Below are 23,120 nucleotides of genomic sequence, written 5' to 3'. Positions count from 1 at the left end.
TGTCTACCGAGAACTTTTACCTCTTGGTGTATTGGATCTTCTTGTTGATTGCATTTCTTACAGCCTTATATTCATCTATTGTTAAGTAATGTGACCTGTATTTTAAGTATGCCTTTCGTTTTTAATTTTCCAGTTCTTTGACCTCCTCTGTAAACCATGGTTGCGTATTTAGCAGCCTCTTCGGCGGCTTTAAATGTATTTTATTTTTTGCCAGTCAGCTTCGACATTGTCATCACAAAACATACAAATAAACACAAATAAATACAAATTTTGAATAACCTTAAAAAATCAATTATGAATTGTGACATCTATTGATGACCTTCCAAACTATGGTAGTGATAATTACAGGTTTCTTGGTTAACGGTGTAAATTTTACATCAAAAACTAGAACTACAATTAACAATTTATCTATTTACAAAAGGAAACAACGTTATAAAACAACTAATAATATATAATAAGAAATTATTAAATATAATCCTTAAACATTTCTTTTTGAATAAATCTGTCAATAATGGCGACACATTGAAGCCCGCTTGCCACTGACAACAGTTGTACCCAAGCTTGGTTTACACCTGTAATCATTCGAGTTTCTAATTTCCAATTATCCCCAGGTAAATTAATCAACCAAACCGAACATTAACGATCGACTCCCTCATCCAGAATCGGATCGTTAACCGTAAACCACAACAATCCGCCCGTCAATACTGGTTGATTATTTGTAAATAAAGCCGGATTGTTATTGTGTTCTTCCAGGATGAGTGCCCAAGGCGACAGTTTCTCGGAAAATGAAGATGATCCCGCGGTTTTTGAAAGCTCTGGCAGTGAATGGGATGAAGTAACAGAGGTAATATTTATTTATACACAATTACTTTAATGTAATGAAAAAATTGGTAATGTTGAGTTTAAATTTGTAGAAAAAGCGCAATAAGAGGAGAACATCTCAAAGATTAAGCAAAAAACCTAGAGTGGCAATGACGCAAAGCAGTGATAGTGAAGAGGATGAAGGTGAAAGGAAAACAAAGCCAAAGAATGGGGTTAATAGGAAACAAAAGGGTAGTACTAATACAAAAAGTTCTGCAGCTAATAAAATTATTCCTGCAAATGAAAGTGCAAGCTACACGGTAAGTATTTTGAATTTGTGTGGATATTGTTTTATTTAAGCATTGTAAAGTTTTTTTATTGATATCTCTTAATAAAGCAATTTATTGTTATTTTTATTCATAGTGATGCTTTGAAATTAAGTTTATCTAGATTATTTATTTTCTTTTTAGATTTTTAATTACTTAATTGTCTAATTAAATGTGCTGAAGATTCTTGGTCTTCACATCATCATCGAAGAAATATAATTATTTGATTTGCATCTAAAAATTTCTAGAAGCTAGAACATGTTAGATAACTAACATTATTCCAGATAAAAGTACAAAAACTTTGGCACTTTGATATTATTGTTTGAATGCATGTATGTGCCAGATTTAGATAAATCCAAATTATGAATTGTTTTAGCACTACAAAGTGTTTCTGTGAGTCACAGCATAATTGTAATCACAAGATTAAAGAGTATTTTTTAAGGAGTTTGTCACATTGATTAGGAGTTGGTTACAACAAGTCTGTTATATTTAACAAATCAGAAAATGAGTTAATCTATAATTAGGTTTAATTAGATAACATTTGCCAAAAATGGTTTATTTGAAACACCAACATTTTTCACAACTCATAAGGGATTATTTTTTATAAATTATAGTTTGACCTATAATACCAACAATGTTTATTTGTAGTAAACAAAGTGTCCAATATTGTGGTACTAGGTATCAGCAGTTTCTATTTTTTGTTGTTTTTCCAATTGATTCAACTTACAATTATTTTCAAGATAATATGAAATTGAAGTAATAAGTTGTGGAATAGAAAAAAAATATATACATGTCACAGTAACCATCAGAGGTGGTTAAAATAATTAAGGGATAATAAAAATCTGTACTTGCAGAAGTTTTAACATCATCTGAAACTATATATTAACAGGTATAACAAAATTTTTCTTATAAAATATTAAATAATAAACTATAAAAACAGAAGAATTGAATAAAAAAATGTTCTAAAATATAATATTCTTTGCTATTAGAAATAATTTGGAAGGAAGTTTGCCCTTCATTATCAGGAATATGATCTAACAGATAAGTTGACACAGTCACAGTTTTATAGATTAATAACTATCAGTGTTAATTAGATGCAATGAAGAAATTTTGTGTACAACTTTTTTACATAGTGGCGTATCTCCTGTTTATGCCAGAAGCCAAAAAGATGATGGCTACGTTTATTATTTATTTTGTTCACCTCATACGCGTAACTTCACTAAAGACTACTTATGATAATGATGTAACACTAAAACAAATTTAAGAAACATCGACAAACAAGGCCATTATTTAACAAACTTTATGTAAATTGAATTTTAAAACAAAATATATATAAATCTATAAATTCTAATATACATACTTAATAAAAGTTTTTCCTTCATACTTTATTCTAAACAAAAACATTAATTACTATCAAATTAATGTGAGTTAGTTCTTTCATTTTCAATACTTAGCCAAGCTGACTTTTTAAGCATTTCCTGTGCCTTTGCAGAACGCAAATATATTTTATAGGAGCATTTTTTAAAATACGATCTTCTGCTGTGACAGTTGTTTCACTTTTATTTATAAGTCTATGTAACGCTTATCGCTAAGAATTTGCTTCCGTTCTAACGTTTTTTTTGCCAACAATTTCAGTTTTTAGCTTGAGTCATACACTATACAAGCTTCAGATAAGACTTTTTCATGTTTATCATTTTTTTTTCAGGTAAGATCTACTTTGAAACACCTTTTACATAGTTTACGTGACGCCCATTATCTACTTGGCGTTTGCATCTCAGTTCTCAAAATTTGCTTCGTCTTGCTTGTGTCTCCTCTTGTCTCAGCCTCGTATGTTATCATATGACGTGCTGCTGTTTGAAATAATTTGATTTATAGTCGGATATTTTACTGCGGACTTATTACGGTATCTTTGCGGTAGTCATTGATTTTGTGTTTAGTATTAATCTATCCATGTTATAGTGGTTTACATAATAAGGTTAAACAAGCATGGGCTTAGGTTGTCTCCTGGTCGGACACCTAATGCAACCTGGATTTCATCTCTTAGTTAATCATCTTCTCAACATCTTCATTTTTGATATTGTTCCCTATGTCGATGGATCTCTATCGCTTCTCTTGTCATTGAATTGGGTGCTTACGTCCAGATTGACCAACGCCATATTTCCCACAGCTACATGATGGCCGATAGAGTTCCGTTTCCTTTAATGATGTTAGTTTATCTTTAGCTATCGGAAGAGCGTTCCAAATTTTGCTGATCATACAGTATCATACCACAATATACTTCTTCTTCACACATCTTGCAATCCGCTCCGTCAAACTTGAAACATAAGGGAGGCAGATAAAACCCGAAGCCTGTAGATACCTATATGTGTGTGTATTTTTGCGATACACACCTAATTCCATACCCTCATCTGCCTTCCTTGAGATTAAAATATCCAGGAAAGGTAATAATTGTTTTGCAGCTTCCGTTTCATTCACATAACGAAGCCATAGCTGTGGTTTCCATGAACTCTTCCTTAACGCCACTTCCTCAAATATCTCCATGTAGAAATTGGCGATTACCGGTGAAAAAAGTGATCCCATGGCTCCTTCGCAATGCTCGTAGACTTCTCCCTTCTAGCTAAATATGTAGATGTTAAACAGTCATCCCCCCCGGGATGAGTTTCTGCCGAAGACCATCCACCGCATCTTTGACTGATATTTTGGTAAATAGAGATTCCACATCGAAAGTTACAAGGATATCGTGCGGTCTAACTTCATACTTTTGAGTGATTCCATAAAATGCGTACAATCTGTGACATGAATCTGTTTTTCCTGTAAAAAGAGACAAAAGCTTGACAAGGTGTTTAGCGGGACCTTGTAGAAGGCCCCAGAATCTTTTTGGTGGTACTTGATAAAGTTGATAAGTAGCTGAATCTGAAAGGCATATGCAATTAAGTATCGCATAGATATTGTTCAATAGTCTTTAGAACATTGCATCCGTATTTAACTGCTATAAAGGTTTTGATTTCTGGTACAGTAATTTGTACACATGCATTGCTAATAATTATGAATTATAAGTTTAATGTATAAAATGTGTAATAAACCAAATATCTTGAGAGAAACATTGGCTGAACCATGGAATAACTTAATATTACACGATTAATTTCTAAAATAATTAAAAATGTTATTCAGATACAATATAACTATAAAATTTTATAAATAAACTGCACCTTTAATTTTCTTTCTTTTAGCCTGGATCATTTGTAATTGCAAAGAAAGACGCCCAATCAGGTGATATGAGTAACCCTCCTTGTATTTGGAAAATTGACGGCAAAGCCCTTTTGCAGAAATATGAACCATTTAAACAAGACGATCAAGTCCGTCATCGCAATACATCAATTGTAAATAAATTTTATAAAATCCGTTAACTATTATCCTTATAGATTTTTTTTAGTACACAGGATGGTCTGCCTTGGATAAAGACATGTACTCACCTATAAAAGTAAAAGTTTGTTTCCATTCTGGGCAAAAAATGGAAGTTGAAATCAACTGGGCTGACTTGAAAACCATTAATATTGATAGTGATTAAAAATTTGTTTTACTATTTGAGAGAATTTTGTAATTTTAAAGTTATAGATTAATTGCTTTTATTTTTATCTCTTCTTTCTTGTAAACGGTTTTGAAAGTAGTTATATAAGTCATTATAATAATGAGAGATTCTACTTATTTCAAAATGAATTAAAATTACAAAATGGAAATAACAAGAAATTTTAATTCATAATAACTTGGTGGTATTAAAGTTTAATTAATTTTATGTTTCAAAATATTGATTAATTTGAATTATAATGAATGTGAACGTGATATTTTTTTGTTCGTTGGGAATTAAAAATTTAAAATAATATGCATGTCAATAACTTGTTTATTATTTAATTTTTTATTGACAGTGTATTCAAAATATAAGGAAAAATATTCTTTTTTTATATGTGTATTTATATTGCATTTCCATGTAACGCATCCTACATTCTAGTAAGAAAATAATATTCATTTTTCCTTATTTATTCATGTTATCAATGCTTTATCAAAATTTTGTCATATAGATATTTTATGTTTTCAATTTATATTTCAGATATATTTCAAAAACATCTATAGTTAGAAATTATCCAATTTTTTAACTAACTCCGTATTCATTAATTGTACATCTACCAGTGAGTAACAGATTTAATTGACGACGACGGCGGCTTAGTTTGGAGACTACGCCTCGTCTCTGCGGGAGGTTGTTCTAACTTCAGAACTTCTCGAAACGAGAACTCGGTATTCCCAAAACAGTGATTCGATTAACTCCAAACCAACAGTTTCCTTTCAAATGTGTGCGACGATGTGTTATTTTTTGTGAACAAATTCAATTAAAAAAATAATAATAAATTTTATTAAACGACGCCTTTGTTAATTAATCAAACATGTTAAACGGAAACGTAAACTCATTGGTGGGCGATATAGAAGCTCTTTTAAAAGGTGATAAAACTTATTTAACATAAAACATTTAATTGTTTATTGTAAAAAAAATCTTTTTTATTCATTTAGATATTTGTGAATTTCTCGGAAATAACGTAAATGACGGGTTTTCCAAAGAACAGAAATCGTTGGCGGAAAAGCTGATAAACCGGTCGAAATCACAATTACAAACGATAGCTAAATTTACAGTTGATACACCGGAATCAGATGCAAGTTATGTTGATATGACCCCTAAAGGTTTGTTTCATATTTTTAATCACTATTATTTTAAGAGAAAAAAAACATTTTTTTTAATGTATTTGTAAATTTATGCTTGAGTATTGAGATAGTTTCATCCGGTGATATCGCGAAATATTGATAACAATGAAAAATAAACAATATCAAAGGTTTAGTGACGAATAAATTATTCAGTAAAGTGTACAATACTAAAAATATGTGTTAAAAGCTTTGTTTTTCTTTCATGTAGAGTCTACATTGTAGACAATAATGTTGATAAGTTTCGATGTAGTTTGTTTCAAGTTGGAACTGAAGTACGAAAGCTAAATGGTGTCCATTATTCCAAGCAATTCGGATTTAACCACATTAGTCTGCCTTAAATTATCGATTGCATTATTGACTGCTTTGTACCAATATTGTAATTTCAGTATAATTAATCAAATAATTAAATATACTTATCAACGTTACTTATGATGTGTTTACGCAAACTACGAAACAACTCTAAAATCGTCATCATGTTTTCAATATTTACAAAACTTACATTTTCTAACGAACAAATTTAATACTTTTTTGTCAATGCAAATAGTGCACATTTTTTCAAAGGACGCAATAGTTGCTTTATTTCACTTCATTCTACCAAGATAATTCATTTCTTGCAGATTTTATTGCCTTATTTGACATGTTTGTTCGAGAACATTTTGTTCTAAATGACTTCGATTTATTTCTTGTTTAAAGTACACCAACAGTTTTCAATAAATTGATTTCCCTGAAATTTTCAAGGAAAACATTAAAATAACCAGATATTTCGTTTAAGTTCATAACCTTGTATCTCAAGAACTAAACGTGATTTTTAAAAACAAATTTGATCATTAAAAAGTAGATGCTTTTATTAATAATGGGTGAAAAAGTTATCAACATTTTTCAACGAATCGATTTTCCAGGAATTTTTTAGATAATCAAGGAATACTTAAAAATAAGCAGAAATTTCGATTGAGTTCAACACCTTGTATCTCAAGAATTGAACGTGATTTTTCAAAACAGATTCTACCATTAAAAACTAGATGTTTGTATTAACAATTGGTGAAAAATTTATCAACATTTTCCAACAAATTGATTTTCCAGGAATTTTTGTTAATCGTAGAAAACTCCAAAAATGGGGTCATACACGATTTTTTTTTTATTATATTTTCTGAAAGTTTATATAAAAATATAGTTACCGTTATTTTTCTTTTTTTTATTTTCGAACAAAGTCATTGTTAAAAAAATTATTGAAAATTTATATACCCATTTGCGCTTTTAAAATTCCCGCGTTGATGACGTACGATTCTCGCTTTTGCGTCCCCTGCTCCCCGCTCAAATGCGAGAAAGAGATGAACGTCATTTAGGTTGTATTGAAAAGAGATAGAGTGTTTGTAGGTTATGTTTATTATGTTTTGTTCATGGATGTAATAGAGACACTCTATTACATCCATGGTTTTATTTTGACACTGTCACACCGCAAGCGCTATCTAACGGATAATTTAACTTGTTTTAGGCAGTGCGGTTCCTACGTCACAGAAAAGCCGCGAAATTATTTCGTTTGAATATTTGCTATTTTTCACTTCAAATTACGCAAAATATAAAATTAATCAAAATATTTCTATTACTTTGTGTTCATGCATATACTTGCATATATCGTTTGACATAAAAATTTTCTCTAAATTTAATAAGTGTGTATGACCCCATTTTGCTTGAATTCAAAGCCTTTTGTATCTCAAGAACTAAACGTAATTTTTCAAAACAAATTTGATCATTAAAAAGTAGATGGTTTTATTAATAATTGGTGAAAAAACAAAATCAACATTTTCCAACGAGTCGATTTTCCAGGATTCTTAAAGATAATTAAGGAAAACTTAAAAATAAGCAGAAATTTCGATAGAGTTCAAAACCTTGTATTTCAAGAACTAAACGTAATTTTTCAAAATAAATTTGATCATTAAAAAGTAGATGGCTTTATTAATAATTGGTGAAAAAGTTATCGACATTTTCCAACATATCGATTTTCTAGGATTTTTTAAGGTAATCAAGGAAATCTTAAAAATAAGCAGAAATTTCGATTGAGTTCAAAACCTTGTATCTCAAGAATTTAACGTGATTTTTCAAACCAGATTGTACCATTACAAAGTAGATGCTTGTATTAATGATTGGTGAAAAATTTATCAACATTTTCCAACAAACTGATTTTCCAGGAATTTTTGTTAATCGTAGAAAACTCCAAAAATTTTGCTTAAATTCAAAGCCTTGTAGCGCAAGAACTCAACGTGATTTTTCAAAACAAATTCTACCATTAAAAAGTAGATACTTTTATTAATAATTGATAATAATTTTATCGATATTTTTCAACAAATCAATTTTCCACGAATTTTTAATTCAATCAAGGAAAACTTAACAATAACCAGAAATTTTGATCGAGTTCAAAACTTTGTATCTCAAGAACTAAACGTGATTTAAAAAAAAAACATGTCATAACAATGTAGATGCTTTTATTAATGTTTGGTGAATGTTTTATCCACTAATATATTCAGGTCAATACATATTCTACTTAAAACCTTAAACCTTTCTATATGCTTTATTTTAGTACCTCCAAAACCTATTCCAAAATATATTACTCCAACAGAAAGTAATACAACAATCGAGCTAATCACAAAGGACTGTCCATATAAATGTAAGTACTCTTGTAATCTTGTAAGTATCTAGTAATACTAGATTTAATTTTTAATCATTTTTTTACAGCTATGAGTGTATTAGACGCAAAATCCGATAACCATTGGGGATACTTAGAGAGGAAAAAAACCGTTTGGTTCTTAGAACATCAAATTAAACAGCTTGCTATTATTGTCGATTCATGGTTGTTAATTTACACATCGGAAAAAGACATCAAACCGATAGAATTTGTAGATTTAGAAATGACAACTGTAAAATATGTGAACACAGGAGACGTTAAATGTAAAAAACAAGCGAGATCTTTTGAGCTTATATCACCTTCAAAAAATTATCAAGTACTTACATATTTATACATTTATGAATACAGATGATAATTAGCAATTAATAATCAGTAATTATTGATTACTAATTATCGTTAATTGTCAGTTATTATTTACAAGATTTGTGAAAATGTGATCGAATACTATTCAAAGGTTATTTATTGCTGATATCGTATTCAGTGAAAAGAGTTCTTTATCATGAGGGAAATGCATCTGTATATATCGATTAGCACGAGGGAGTGGGTCACCTAAACATTCAGTATCTGAAGGTGGTTGTTGATCACGCGATCGTGGTTATGATGTTACTCACGATACCGTGATATTGCAATATCATGTCATATCGCTAAAGTACATAGATCAGAACGCCACCGCAACGTAAACATATCATTATACAATACCTCGTTTAAAGAGTACAGAAGTATAAAAAAGGTTTGTAACTTTAATGCAGCACGACAATAATGAAAGGTAACACTATACAAATGGGTATTAGGACAAGACGTGCAGGATATACTGACTTTACCAAGAGTTCTAACTCGCTATCTGCAGCATAAGACCTCGACAAACGGCAACCATCGGTCTCTGTTCCGTGCCAACAGCTTTACTTTTCCCGATGTCTTTCCATGTGCTTCCAACTCCTTCATCATTCATACTGTCTTGGGCCTTCCTCTTCGCCAGCTACCCTGTAGATCTAGACTAGTGCCTGTTTCGTCCTGTTCCATTTGCGTTTCCTATATATAGGAAAGATAAATAATCTATTGCTGTTCAAGTTTTCGATCACACTTTTACAAGTCTGGATCACTCTGTACTAGTTTACAAGTATTGTTCACATTTTGGATGATAACTATATTTTTTATGTTTTAGTTTTTAGTAAAAAATGCCAAAGATTTGGACCAATGGATTACTGCATTAAGAAAAGCTACATTGATCTTACCAGAGCAAACCACAATCAAAGGAAATATAGAAATTAATAAACCGTAAGAAATAAATTTAGAAATTTAATTAAATCCTTAACAAACATTATTATTTTACAGATATCACAAATCTGTTCGAAAAGAATTACCACCGCTTCCACAAGTTCTTAGCATCCCAAATTCGTACATGTTAAATGAAAATAAGAAGCATGAATCATTAGAAACTTATGATGCTGTTATTCTAACTGATGTTGATGAAAACGGAGAAAATATATATGAAACTCCCGTACATGTGTCTTCTCCAACACCACAACAATCCATTGAAAAACAAGATCTATCTCCACCACCGTTACCGCCACCCTTACACAGTAAACCAAAGTATTTTTTGCATGCACACAATAAAAATTCTCAACATCCTAAATTGTCCACACCAGAACAGTCAATTGAAGACGATGAAGATGAACAAGTTGACTATGATCTTCCGTTGAATGAAAAAATACAAGCAGAACGAAAAGTTTCTATGAATCAAGTTAAAAATGAGTCCATTGAGGACGAAAGTGATTCTCAAGAAATTTATGATGAAGTTATAACGCCTTTAGCAAAACCAGCATTAAAACCAAACGTTCTTCAGTTAAAAAGTAAATTAGATCTCAAACCCAAGCAAAAATTTGCTGGAATTAGTAGAACTTCAAGTTATTCTTTGAGAGATAATCCAGAATAAACTAAAATCAACTCAAAGAAATACATATTACTATTTTAGAAATTAAAATTTATGAATTGTACATAAAAATATATTATTTACACTAGTCAATAATTTTCATTGTTATTATATATTATAACATTTTCTACCGATAATAAATTAAATATTTAATAAATAATTAATTTTAAATTTTCTGTTCACCGCCCCGACTATCAGTACATGCAATTTAAATTTCTAATTTCACACTAGCGCCAATGTTTAAATGTTAATATTAATTAACACTTTAAATATTAATGTTAGAACCCCAATGTTTCTAGATCTAGTGTTAGTTCTAGTGCTACTGTTTGCTCTAGTTTTAGTTATTGTTCAGCGTTAGAGTATAGTGTACTTTCTTCTTCTTTATCATTTCCCCTAGATGCCATCACAGCGTTGGGGTGTTGTTGGGATCATCTATCCATCTTCTAAAACAACTTCTGTTCCTTGCCATATTCTTCACTTTCTGCACATATTACTTAAATTACATATCGGGTAGGCGCACCAACCTTGCTCCGCGACCCTAAGGTCCCTACGGATCAAAATTGTATCCTGATAGATAAAGGTATGAATGGAAAGTCATTCAGAAAGTCATTCATGCAACCCAAAGGCCAAGGCAGTGACATAAAACATCCTCAACCGTTTCTGTTTCCTCCGCACATAGTCGGCATTCAACATCGTCGGCTAAACCCAACAAGTTGTGCTTTTAATTGGCAATGCCCAGTAAAGACACCCATTAGAACTTTTATGTTGCTACGAGCAAGTCCTAAAATGTTCCCGGGTTTGACAGTGGCGATGTTAATAAACACCTTAGTATGTCTCATTTCAGGAGAACGCTTTAGCGCTGCCCTCTCGTGCTAGCTCATCTGCCGCTTCATTGCCAGCAACCCCAGAGTGACCCGGGACTCAGATCACAGAAACTCTGTTATCACAACTCAGTGTGTTTAATGTTCTCTTGCAATCATTAACCAGAGCCGACACCGGCTTGACTGTTTGAGAAAATTCGCACTGTCATGTTCTTCACCCCTCTCTCAAGAAGGATTTTGGCACCTTGTTAATAGCAAATACTTCACGGCATTGATAGCACTGTATCAGTGCTTATAATGTCTTCCGCAGCCCATTGGTAGGACATGTCGGAACAGTTTTGAGCATATTGCTTAAATCTGTAAATGGTTGTTCTAGCCACTTTCTCTATATGTAAATGCAGATAAGATAGGCCAAGCAGAACCTCTCGTTGTGCTTATCGCACCAGAGATCCAGCTACCCGTTGAATTCGTGAAAGTTTACTGATAACTGAAGTCTTACGGACTTTCCTATAGCAGGCTGCTGCTTCGTATGTGATCATATGTCTAACCACAGTGACATAGAGCCAGTACAGTCTTTCAGGGGTAAGACCCCAATTTTTTCCACAAAGACTGCGACAAGTCCACAAGGATAGTCTAGCTTTGTGCAAAATTCCCTGCAAATGTTCATTTCATAACAAGGTTTTGTCTAGGATTACTCCTAGATATTTGATTTCCTTTGAGAAAGGAATGTCTTCACCTTCGATAGTTGGGCGGATTAGTCCATCCAACTTTCGTTTCCTGGTGAAGGGCACAACAATTGTCTTTTGCGGGTTTATCGAGAGGTTCTCTCTCTTACACCAAGCGCAAATGGTATCTAGGGTCACCTGGAGGACTTTAGATATCCTCGACAAACAGGTTCCTTTGATCATAACGACAATGTCATCAGCATAAGCTTGTATTTCTACACCAACGGCTTCGACTATCGCAATCAAATCGTCAACCAGGAGGGACCAAAGCAGGGGAGATCTTAAGTGAGCCCAGGATCTCTAGCGAGAATCTTGTGAATTCTTGCACTGCTGGGTGTGTCTTTCACTCCCTCACAGAACCTCCTCCAAGACTCTCTTTTTGCCTTACGTATGTTTTTGGTGTAATTCGTTAGGGCTTGTTTGTATTTCTCCCATTCACCTAATGTCTTGGCCCGGTTAAAAAGCCTCCGAACCTCTTGTCTTTCGGGGCTAAGAAATTCGTTCCACCAGGGTGCGCCTCCCGATTATTACTTTTCACCTTCAGTGGACTGCTACTGTGATAGGCTGAAAGAATTGCTACAAAGATCTGCTCCGTGGCTATTTCTGCATACACTAAGTCAAAGGTGTTAATTTGTAATAACCTATTGTGGAAGGTCTTGTTCTTGTTTTACACTTCTTAATTATTTGATATACTGTTTCATACCCTTTTCCATGTTAAAGTTCTTGGGCATTTCTCCATTTAGCACTTTTTCATTTTACACTTTTAATTGCTCTTTGTAATTTTTTGTTTATATGTGTAAGGCTTTCCACAGTTCTTCTTTTGGTAGGTACTGTATTAAAGTTTGCTGTTAGATCCACAAATGCTAGGTATATGTCCTTGCCCATTTCCATTGTTTTATCTATTAATGTTCTGATTGTACACATGCGGTCTTGTGTCTGTTTGGTGGGTATACTTTCATTGAACTGAAACTAGCCGTTTAGCCGTGCGTCTGAAGATGTACGGCTAAACCCGAAACTTTCTAGTTGTAGGTCTAGTGTTAGTGCTAGTTTTAATTGTTGTATATTTTAACAACTAAAATTAGAACTAACACTAGACTTAGAACTAGTAACATTTAAGTTTAGCCATCTTAAGGGCTAAACCTGGATGTTTCTAGTTCTAGGGTTAGTTCCAGTGCTAGTGTTAGCTCTAGTTTTAGTTATTCCGCAAATGTATGAGTTTACAATGCAAATGGGTTAAGTGGATTAAGTTATCTGGATTTAATACAAAAAATTAATATTTTTATGCAACCAACATTACACAATTGTAAGATATCCTGTTCAACCATAAACAAATCATTTTGAGGTTAAAATAAGGTTATGTTTATTCACTTTAATTGATGCTTTTATATTTTCTAACCCCATGCGATTTTTTTAAATAAAAGTGATCATGTTTTCGATATGCAAGCAAACTCACCCCGCTACTGGGGTCGAGAACGCTTTAAGTTGCCACTTTTTCAACAAAAATGAGAAAAGCCTCATAATTACAGCTGCCAATATCATTAAAGTTTATAAGTTAATTCCCGATATCGATAAAAATCGTTTCGAAAAAATATCTGGTAAGTAAAAATTAATATTTTCCTTAATTACATTAACTTACTACATGTTCCTTATTTATTACAGATCGAAAACCACCAAAATCAAAATTAGAATGTGTCACCCAATACTCGTTATTTGGGAACATTGTCTCAATGCAAAGTATAAACCTAACAAATTCCCCAAGAGATGCTCTCCTTTTAGGTTTTAATGATGCAAAATTATCAGTAGTTGAATATGATCCTGAAAGTCACGATTTGAAAACACTTAGTTTGCATTATTTTGAAGAGGATGAGATGAAAGATGGTTGGACACATCACCATCATGTTCCAATAGTTCGTGCAGATCCTGAAAACCGTTGTGCTGTGATGACAGTTTTTGGTCGTAAATTGGTTGTTTTACCATTTAAAAGAGACAATGCGATTGATGAAACTGATGGGCCAGATATCAAACCTATGTCTTCGGGAAGTTACGGTTCAAAAGCACCTATTTTAGCCTCTTATATGATTGTGTTAAAAGATTTTATTGATAAGATTGATAATATTATTGACATACAATTTTTGCATGGTTATTACGAACCTACACTTCTTATTTTATATGAACCACTAAAAACGTTTTCTGGGTAATTTTTGTTTCAAGCATGCTTTAATACTATTTTTAAATTATTTTTTTAAATAGGCGGGTAGCTGTTCGTACTGATACGTGTGCCATGGCTGCAATTTCTTTAAATTTACAACAAAAGGTTCATCCAATCATTTGGAGTATGTCTAATTTACCCTTTGATTGTACAAAAGCGGTTTCGATTAAAAAACCTTTGGGTGGTACATTAATCTTTGCAGTAAATGCACTTATTTATTTGAATCAAAGTATACCACCATATGGAGTGGCTTTAAATAGTATTACAGAAAATTCTACAAGTTTCCCTCTAAGTATAATAATTTTCATAAATGATAAAAATACAATTTTAAACTTAATTGATAATTTTAGAACCACAAGATAATATAAATATAAGCTTAGATTGTGCTCAAGTTGGGTTTTTGGAGGAGGATACTTTAGTACTATCATTAAAAAATGGCGAATTATACGTGTTAACTTTATTGGCAGATAATATGAGATATGTTAGAAGTTTTCATTTTGAGAAAGCAGCAGCTAGTGTTTTAACAACTTGTGTAAGAAATAAAGATTTATTTTTTTTATACAACATTTCCATAAATGATCAAAAATGCTTTTAGATTTGTGTATGTGAAAATAATTTTCTTTTCTTGGGATCAAGGTTGGGAAATTCTTTACTTTTACGATTCGTCGAAAAAGATCAATGCCAATTTATAACTTTAGATGATTCTAATGAACCTTCATCGAAACGAGCTAAAACGTCAGAACCTGAAAAGGTTTTAGACAGCATAAACGATTGCATGGCCAGTGATGTTCTTGACATAAGAGATCCTGAAGAATTAGAAGTGTATGGTAACGAAAAACAAACAAGTTTGCAAATAACAACTTACATTTTTGAGGTAATGTTATTACAGTAAAACCTCGATTTAACGGATTAATATGGGGAAGGGATACACCATTGCGTTCAGTCTAAAACAGGTGCACAGCTCAAAGTGCACCTAGAACCAAAAAACTAGAACTAACACTGCTAAACACGAATGTTTCTAGTTCTAGTGTTAGTTCTATTTTTAGTTCAATAAAAATATACTACAATCTAGCGCTGAATAACAATTAAAACTAGAACTACCGTCCTTGATTTCTTCTTCTCCTGATCCTTATGCCTGAAGGCGTCGGATCTTTTCCTATTATATCTGCTAGTGTCATCTGCCTTTCTTCTTCCCAACTTCTGCTATTCCTTCCTTCCACTTTTTCCTTGGTCTTCCCCTCTTTTTCTTATCCTGATTCTTTGCTTCAAATACAATTTTTAACAATTATGTTATGTTCTATTCTAATTAAGTTTGCGTACTAGTTTAGTTGCTTTCTCTCTATTTTGCTGATTATCTCCTCTTGATGTAATCCCAGTCTTATTTCCTCATTCCTTATCCTATCCCACTTCGTCTTGGAGTGTCCATGATTCACTGGCATATGTTAATATTGGGACTGAACTTTTTATCTATCTCCTTCTTCCCAAAAATTGATTTTATGATTCTCTGCTATCAGCACTATGTCGTCAGCATGTAGTAAATTATCTATTTTTACTGGTTCCAAACTTTTATAACCTATTACTGTTTGATATTTATTTGTTCTTGTTTGTATTTATTTTTTATCACTCTGTCCATTAATATTATAAATAACAAGGGCCTTAGGCTATTGCCTTGTTTTATTCCCTTGCTCATTTCAAAAGTTTTTGATGTTTCTCCCTTCATTTGTAGTATGCCCTTGACTTTCTTGTACAGGTTTTCAATTATTTTGTTAGTTTTTGTGGTACCATTAGTTGTTCTAGACACTTCCATATAATGTGTCAAAACCTGCTTTTAGGTCCAAGAATATTAGGTATAGTTCATTGCCCGTCTCTATGTCCTTGATTTGTACATCATATAGAACAGTGTTGTCCACTAACACTGTTTGATCAAGATTGACTTTTTATATAAATGTCTTGCCAAGATCGACCGAAGGCTTTAAAGTAACCTTCCTTTTTTTTGCTCTGAGGCCCAGATATAGATATTTCAGATTCATGATTTTTTTGGCAATCGACGTTATGGTCACTACTGATTTAGAGCTTATAAATAAAAAATGGTAATAATTGAGTTCAATCTTTTTATGGATCTAGTCTTTATGGTCCAACACTAAGGTTTTATGTATAAAACATATTTCCCCATCGCTTTTAGTTTTTGAGTTACGATTGAGTTAATTTTCGAAAATCAACAATTTTCCTGTTTAATCGATTTAGAGCTTATAAATAAAAAATGGTAATAATTGGGTTCAATCTTGTTATGGATCTAGTCTTTATCGCCCATTACTAAGGTTTTATGTATAAAAAGTTTTTCTCCATCGCTTTTAGTTTTTGAGTTACGATTGAGTTAATTTTCTAAAATCAACAATTTTCATGTTTAATCGGTTTAGAGCTTATAAATAAAAAATGGTAATAATTGGGTTCAATCTTTTTATGGATCTAGTCTATATGGTCCATTACTAAGGTTTTATGTATAAAAAATGTTTCCCCATCGCTTTTAGTTTATGAGTTATGATTGAGTTAATTTTCGAAAATCAACAATTTTGATGTTTAATCGATTTAAAGCTTATAAATAAAAAATAGTAGTAATTGGGATCAATCTTGTTATGGGTCTAGTCTTTATGGCCCATTACTACGATTTTATGTACAAAATGTTTTTCTCCATCGCTTTTAGTTTTTGAATTATGATTGAGTTAATTTTCGAAAATCAACAATTTTGATGTTTAATCGGTTTAGAATTTATAAATAAAAAATGGTAATAATTGGGTTCAATCTTTTTATGGATCTAGTCTTTATGGTCCATTACTAAGGTTTTATGTATAAAAAATAATTCCCCATCGCTTTTAGTTTTGAGTTATGATTGAGTTAATTTTCGAAAATCAACAATGTTGATGCTTAGTCGATTTAAAGCTACTAAATAAAGAACGGTTATAATTGGCTTCAAGCTTTTTATAGATCTAGTCTTTATGGTCCATTACTAAGGTTTTATGTATAAAAATATTTCCCCATCGCTTTTAATTTATGAGTTACGATTGAGTTAATTATCGAAAATCAACAATTTTCATGTTTAATCGATTTAGAGCTTATAAATAAAAAATGGTAATAATTGTGTTCAATCTTTTTATGGATCTAGTCTATATGGTCCATCACTAAGGTTTTATGTATAAAAAGTATTCCTCCATTGCTTTTAGTTTTTGAGTTATGATTGAATTAATTTTTGAGAATCAACAATTTTGACGTTTAATCGATTTAGAGCAGTAGTGTCCACTAATTTATGATCAAAATCGACTTTTTATATACATGTCTTGCCAAGATCGACCGAAAGGTTTAAAGTAACCTTCCTTTTTTTTAGCTCTGAGGCTCATATATTAGATATTTCAGATTTATGATTTTCTTGGCGATCGACTCAAAACTGCTTTGCGATCGACGTTATGGACACCACTGATATAGAATATAGACAACTCAGGGAATACCCCGAGTTTATCTATGAACATGGAATAGAGCAACTTGATGAATAACTCGAGATTATCTCTATGAGCGCTAACATTTATATTTAAATATACTGATAAAAATATTTTGTCCGTTCTAATGAGGTCCATTATATCGAGATTTTACTATAACTAAGATCTTGTTTTAACTGAATTCTTTAACTTTTAATTCTTGTTAATTCTTTTATCTTAGGTTTGTGATAGTTTATTAAATATAGGCCCATGTGGTAATGTTTCTATTGGTGAACCAGCATTTTTAAGCGAAGAATTCCAACATTGCCCCGACATGGATTTAGAACTTGTAACAACCGCTGGTTATGGAAAAAACGGAGCTCTTTGTGTATTACAACAATCAATTAGACCTCAAGTTGTAACCACATTCACTTTACCAGGATGTTTCAATATGTGGACAGTGTCCAAAAGTGATGATAAACACGCATTTTTAATATTGAGCCAAGAAGATGCTACTATGGTAAAGTTACACATTCATTTGGAAATTTTTAATGTAATTTATTGAAATAGATTCTTCAAACTGGTCACGAAATCAATGAAGTTGATAACACTGGATTTGCTACTCAAGTTCCAACCGTTTATGTTTGTAATTTGGGAAATAATAAGTATACAGCGCAAGTTACCACATCTGCAGTTCGTTTATTACAGGGTAATTTTTATATTTGTTTGTACTTAATTATTTATTAATTACATTTTATTTATCGATAGGAACAATGCAATTACAACATATTCCTTTGGATTTGGGATCACCTATTGTACAAGCTTCAAACGCAGACCCTTATTTAGCTATTTTAGCAGCTGATGGTCAAGTTATTACGTTGATGTTGAGGGAAACCAGAGGAACTGTTCGTATGGTTGTTAGTAAATCGACATTAGCCAATGTAAGTTTTATAAAAACCTCCTCTCTACTTCCTTTTTAATAAAATCTTATTAATCTAAATTAAAAATTTTTAGACACCAGCTGTAACTACACTGTGTATGTACAAAGATACATCTGGTTTATTTACAAATAAAATCCCAGAGGAATTCACTCAAATTCCCAAACAATTTGAATCAGAGACGAAAAGTGAAGTTGAAAATGAAGACGATTTATTGTACGGTGATGATAGCGAGTTTAAAATGCCAACTTTAAATCCACCCAGTAGTAAGCCAAAAATTTTCTACAATTGGTGGAAAAAATATTTACTTGAACCAAAATCGACATATTGGTTGTTTGTGGTACGAGAAAACTCGAATATGGAAATCTATTCTATTCCCGAATTTAAATTGTGTTTTATCGTTCGTAATTTATGTTTTGGTTATAAAGTTTTGGTGGATAGTTTGGAATCGGTGTCACTTGGTTTCGATGGATCTTCAGCAAATGATGCGTCAATTCAAAGGGATTTCGAGGTTAAAGAAATTTTAATGGTCAGTTTAGGAAATCGAGGGTCAAGACCTTTACTGTTAGTTCGTTTAGAAAGAGATTTGTACATTTATGAGGTGTTTAGGTTTACGCGTGGTAATTTGAAATTACGTTTCAAAAAACTTCAACATTCCATTTTTTATGCTCCAAACATTTCTGGAGATATTGATGTAGAAAATGGAGATTTCTTTGTTTTACACGATAAAGTTCCTAAGCTGAGATATTTCAATAACATCGCGGGTAATTTATTGTTATTTTTATCAAAACTTTTTTTAATTGAATTATTTTTTTAAGGATATAATGGTGTATTTATTTGTGGTGCAAATCCGCATTGGATATTTTTAACCCATCGTGGAGAATTAAGAATTCATTCAATGACCATTGATGGAGAAATTTTATGTTTCGCTTCGTTTAATAACGTGAATTGTCCTCAAGGATTTTTATACTTTAATAGAAAGTCTGAATTGAGAATTGGTGTTCTTCCAACTCATTTAAGTTATGATGCGCCATGGCCAGTAAGAAAAGTACCGTTAAGATGTACACCTCACTTTGTTAGCTACCATTTGGAATCAAAAACGTATTGTTTGGTATCAAGTACATCGGATCCATCTACTGAGTATTACAAATTTAATGGAGAAGATAAAGAGTTATCTGTTGAAGATAGAGGTGATCGATTTCCATATCCACCTCAAGAAAAATTCAGCATCATGTTATTTTCGCCAGTATCTTGGGATGTAATTCCAAATACTAGAATAGATTTAGATGAATGGGAACATATAAATTGTTTAAAAAATGTTGCGCTCGCATATGAGGGTGCTCGTTCGGGTTTGAAAGGATATATTGCATTGGGAACAAATTATAATTATGGGGAAGATATAACCTCAAGAGGACGAGTAAAATAAATTAGCAATAAGCTTAATATCTTTTCATTAACGATTATAATTTTAGATTTTGATTTATGATATTATTGAAGTTGTACCAGAACCTGGACAACCTTTAACAAAGAATAAATTTAAAGAAATTTACGCGAAAGATCAAAAAGGTCCAGTTACTGCAATATCTCAAGTTAAAGGATTTTTGGTGTCTGCAGTTGGGCAAAAAATTTATATTTGGCAACTCAAAGATAACGACTTAGTTGGTGTTGCTTTTATTGACACCCAAATATTTACTCATCAAATTTTGTGCATTAAAAGCTTAATATTGGTCGCTGACGTTTACAAATCAATCTCTTTACTCAGATTTCAAGAAGAATATAGAACTTTATCTCTTGTCTCAAGGGTAAGAGTTAATATGACTTTTTATAAAACAAAATTATAAGTAGTAATAGAGTAGAAAATAATTAAATTTTTTTAGGATTTCCGTCCCTGTGAAGTATATGCTATAGAATATCTAATAGATAACTCATCTTTAGGTTTCTTATTATCAGACAGTGAGAAAAACATAGTTTTATACATGTATCAACCAGAAGCAAGAGAATCATTTGGGGGTACAAAAAATATTCTAGTTTTTTCCTTTTTTATTATTAATTTTCATTCTTTTAATTTACTTAGGGCAAAAATTATTAAGAAAAGCTGATTTTCATATTGGTCAACCTATCAATTCGTTCTTTAGAATACGATGTAAAATAGGTCAATTTGGTGATGACAAAAAGCAAATTATGGGTGCTGACAAACGACATTTGACGTTGTTTGCTACTTTGGATGGAGGAATCGGTTATTTAATGCCAATTCCCGAAAAAACATACCGTAGATTACTTATGTTACAAAACGTGTTGGTTTCTCAAGGTTCTCACACGGCGGGTTTAAATCCAAAAGCGTTTAGGTAAATAATCTTTTATATGTTGAGTATATATATTACAGTTTTTGTTCCAGAACATACACAACTTGGAGGAAACAATCCCATGGTCCATCAAGGAGTATAATTGATGGTGAATTGGTTTGGAAATTTTTACATTTACCTGTAAATGAAAAGCTTGAGGTGTCTAAAAAAATTGGAACAAGGATTGAAGAATTAATTGGAGATTTATCTTTAATTGATAAGTTATCTGCTCATTTTTGAATGAAATTGTAGTGTAGTTAGGTTGTATTGTATTACTTATTTAATTAAATTCATGAATAGTTAAGTAAACGTTTTAAGCAAATTTACTTAAACAAAGTTTTTTTAGCTACATTAAAATTTTTTTTTCAGTTTTTCAAAATATGTTCTGTTACATCGAAATACTTTATAATTTTCTTCTTCCTTTGGATCTACAATTCTATGTTGGTTTTGGCCTTAGTTACTATCTCGGCCTATCTTGCTCAGCAACGTCTCTCCATCGTTTAACACGCAGAGTTCGTAATTCGTCCTCTGTTGCCATTTTTTATCTCCTCCGTCTTCTCTTCTCTGTCAGTTTCCATTCAGGCAGCACTCTCGCGAGTCTCCCCTACTCCATACTGTGTAGATGCCTCAGCCATCGCATGTGTTTTTCCTTTATAAAACAAACTATATCCTCGTCCACCCTCGTGCTATCCAACTCGTTATTCATCATGATTCTCGGAGTATCTTACACTTAAAGACTGTCAACGTGGTCTTATCTTTTTGTACCACTGACCACATTTCAAACTCATAGGTTACTACAGGTCTTATAAGCGTTTTATGTAATCCAAACTTGGTCTTTTTGCTGAGAATCTTTGAGTGTAGGATACTTTTATTGCTTCTGTCATTTAAAAGTGTCCTCAAGTAGAGGAACCATGCCATCCCTAATCTAAAGTTGTCGATAAGTATGCCGTGCGGTCTAGCTCTTTTAATTGTCGTGTACTTCGTTTTATTCTCGTATATTCTTAGCCCTCCCATTGTTTATTGGTTCAATTCTGCAAAAGTCGTTATCAGTGGCGTATCCAGAAAGTCTATATATCTTTACTGATACATCTACAAAACAAAATCTAGTTTTCTTCTTTTCTTTTGAAGTTCATCCAACACTTCTTCGGGCGTAATTGTTATTGAAGGATAAATATACAATAGCGTTATTCCATTTAATCTACCCTCACTTATAGTATTTCTTAAATATGTTTTCAACAATTTCAGAGTTGAAAATATTCTCTCTGGAGTAGCTGTACCTACTGGCAAGGTGCACAAAATTTTCATCGCATAAATATTAAGAAAGATAATCGAATCACAAATTGATAATGCATTTAAAGGCGAGTTGGGAAATTCTTCTAGTAAACTATTGCAAAATTTTCTGCACCAAAGTTTAAATTTACCAGCTGCGACAGGTTTTTAGACGTCATCTAGATCATATTTATAAAATTCTACTAACTGTTCAAATTTTAATAGTTGCCCTTTTAAATTTTTAATTTTGTCTAGTGATGGAACTAAACATGCAAAGGCTACTAAGATATCCTTGTGTGCAACAAATCTCTCATCTTCCACACCTTCCGTTAATTAGCGCAGTTATCTATCGAAAATAACTGAAAATCTGTGCATTTATCTGAACTGCAGATTAATTTTTACTCACTTCTCCCGTTACTTTCGACAGGTTTGGTTCTACGTGTGTTCTAAAATAATTCAAGTTCAATGGGTGACAGAAAAAGAGGAGCCGCAGTTTGTTGCATAATTGCAGCAATGTTGCTAGAAGAAGAAAAAAAGGAAAAAACGCTGTGTACGTTGATGCAAACCTTAGTATCTGCAATGAAGCGTTTTACCCAGTGATTACCACTTACTGATTGAGTTACAAAAAGGTGGGGAAATTAACGATTACAAAAATTACCTAAGGATGGACGAAAATGCATTTCAAAATTTATTGGGCAAAGTTGCTGCTTTTATTGAAAAAAAGGACACAGTCTTGAGGGAAGCAATACAAGCGCATGTGAGGATGATTGCTACACTTCGGTTTCTAGCACCTGGGAGAAGTTTTCAAGATTTGTCATTCGCAATGAGAATATCTCCTCAGGCTTTTGGAGAGATAATAATAG

General features: G+C 32.1%; 3 protein-coding genes across 4 annotated transcripts; all 3 read left to right on the top strand.

Moving 5' to 3' along the window:
- Window positions 1–501: 501 nt before the first annotated feature.
- LOC111414878 (uncharacterized) lies at window positions 502–5,086 on the top strand. 2 transcript variants are annotated; one of them, XM_023046338.2, is made up of 5 exons: window positions 502–611; window positions 754–844; window positions 915–1,121; window positions 4,358–4,507; window positions 4,561–5,086. In XM_023046338.2, exons 2-5 carry the CDS (start codon window positions 755–757, stop codon window positions 4,693–4,695), a joined length of 582 nt encoding a protein of 193 aa, XP_022902106.1. In that variant the 5' UTR covers window positions 502–611; window position 754; the 3' UTR covers window positions 4,696–5,086. The 2 variants fall into 2 exon arrangements, with proteins under 2 accessions (XP_022902106.1, XP_022902105.1); XM_023046337.2 differs by having other exon boundaries at window positions 511–697.
- A 152-nt stretch (window positions 5,087–5,238) lies between these two features.
- LOC111414880 (uncharacterized) lies at window positions 5,239–10,650 on the top strand. The gene is made up of 6 exons (XM_023046343.2): window positions 5,239–5,618; window positions 5,688–5,855; window positions 8,452–8,538; window positions 8,607–8,872; window positions 9,719–9,831; window positions 9,889–10,650. The coding sequence occupies exons 1-6, from the start codon at window positions 5,564–5,566 to the stop codon at window positions 10,487–10,489; spliced, it is 1,290 nt and encodes a 429-aa protein (XP_022902111.2). The 5' UTR covers window positions 5,239–5,563; the 3' UTR covers window positions 10,490–10,650.
- Window positions 10,651–13,228: 2,578 nt separating this feature from the next.
- Window positions 13,229–21,314, top strand: LOC111414858 (cleavage and polyadenylation specificity factor subunit 1). The gene is made up of 14 exons (XM_023046310.2): window positions 13,229–13,627; window positions 13,692–14,226; window positions 14,283–14,533; window positions 14,592–14,773; window positions 14,837–15,115; window positions 17,950–18,228; window positions 18,279–18,417; window positions 18,477–18,649; window positions 18,723–19,410; window positions 19,465–20,063; window positions 20,119–20,448; window positions 20,524–20,656; window positions 20,721–20,991; window positions 21,042–21,314. The coding sequence occupies exons 1-14, from the start codon at window positions 13,459–13,461 to the stop codon at window positions 21,226–21,228; spliced, it is 4,215 nt and encodes a 1,404-aa protein (XP_022902078.1). The 5' UTR covers window positions 13,229–13,458; the 3' UTR covers window positions 21,229–21,314.
- Window positions 21,315–23,120: the final 1,806 nt, after the last annotated feature.

Source organism: Onthophagus taurus, chromosome 1, assembly GCF_036711975.1.
Source record: "Onthophagus taurus isolate NC chromosome 1, IU_Otau_3.0, whole genome shotgun sequence".
Lineage (NCBI taxonomy): Eukaryota > Metazoa > Arthropoda > Insecta > Coleoptera > Scarabaeidae > Onthophagus > Onthophagus taurus.
Note: the sequence above shows the minus strand (reverse complement) of the source record. Positions and strands in the feature narration are given on the sequence as shown.

Bases quoted from the DNA above. Each gene is read 5' to 3' on its own strand.
- LOC111414880 (XM_023046343.2), top strand. From the start codon at position 5,564: ATGTTAAACGGAAACGTAAACTCATTGGTGGGCGATATAGAAGCTCTT. The intron at 8,539-8,606 runs GTAAGTACTCTT...ATTTTTTTACAG, and splicing joins AAAGGACTGTCCATATAAAT to CTATGAGTGTATTAGACGCA. The intron at 9,832-9,888 runs GTAAGAAATAAA...ATTATTTTACAG, and splicing joins AATATAGAAATTAATAAACC to ATATCACAAATCTGTTCGAA.
- LOC111414878 (XM_023046338.2), top strand. From the start codon at position 755: ATGAGTGCCCAAGGCGACAGTTTCTCGGAAAATGAAGATGATCCCGCG. The intron at 845-914 runs GTAATATTTATT...TTAAATTTGTAG, and splicing joins AATGGGATGAAGTAACAGAG to AAAAAGCGCAATAAGAGGAG. The intron at 1,122-4,357 runs GTAAGTATTTTG...TCTTTCTTTTAG, and splicing joins ATGAAAGTGCAAGCTACACG to CCTGGATCATTTGTAATTGC.
- LOC111414858 (XM_023046310.2), top strand. From the start codon at position 13,459: ATGTTTTCGATATGCAAGCAAACTCACCCCGCTACTGGGGTCGAGAAC. The intron at 20,657-20,720 runs GTACAAAAAATA...TAATTTACTTAG, and splicing joins AGCAAGAGAATCATTTGGGG to GGCAAAAATTATTAAGAAAA. The intron at 20,992-21,041 runs GTAAATAATCTT...TTTTTGTTCCAG, and splicing joins TTAAATCCAAAAGCGTTTAG to AACATACACAACTTGGAGGA.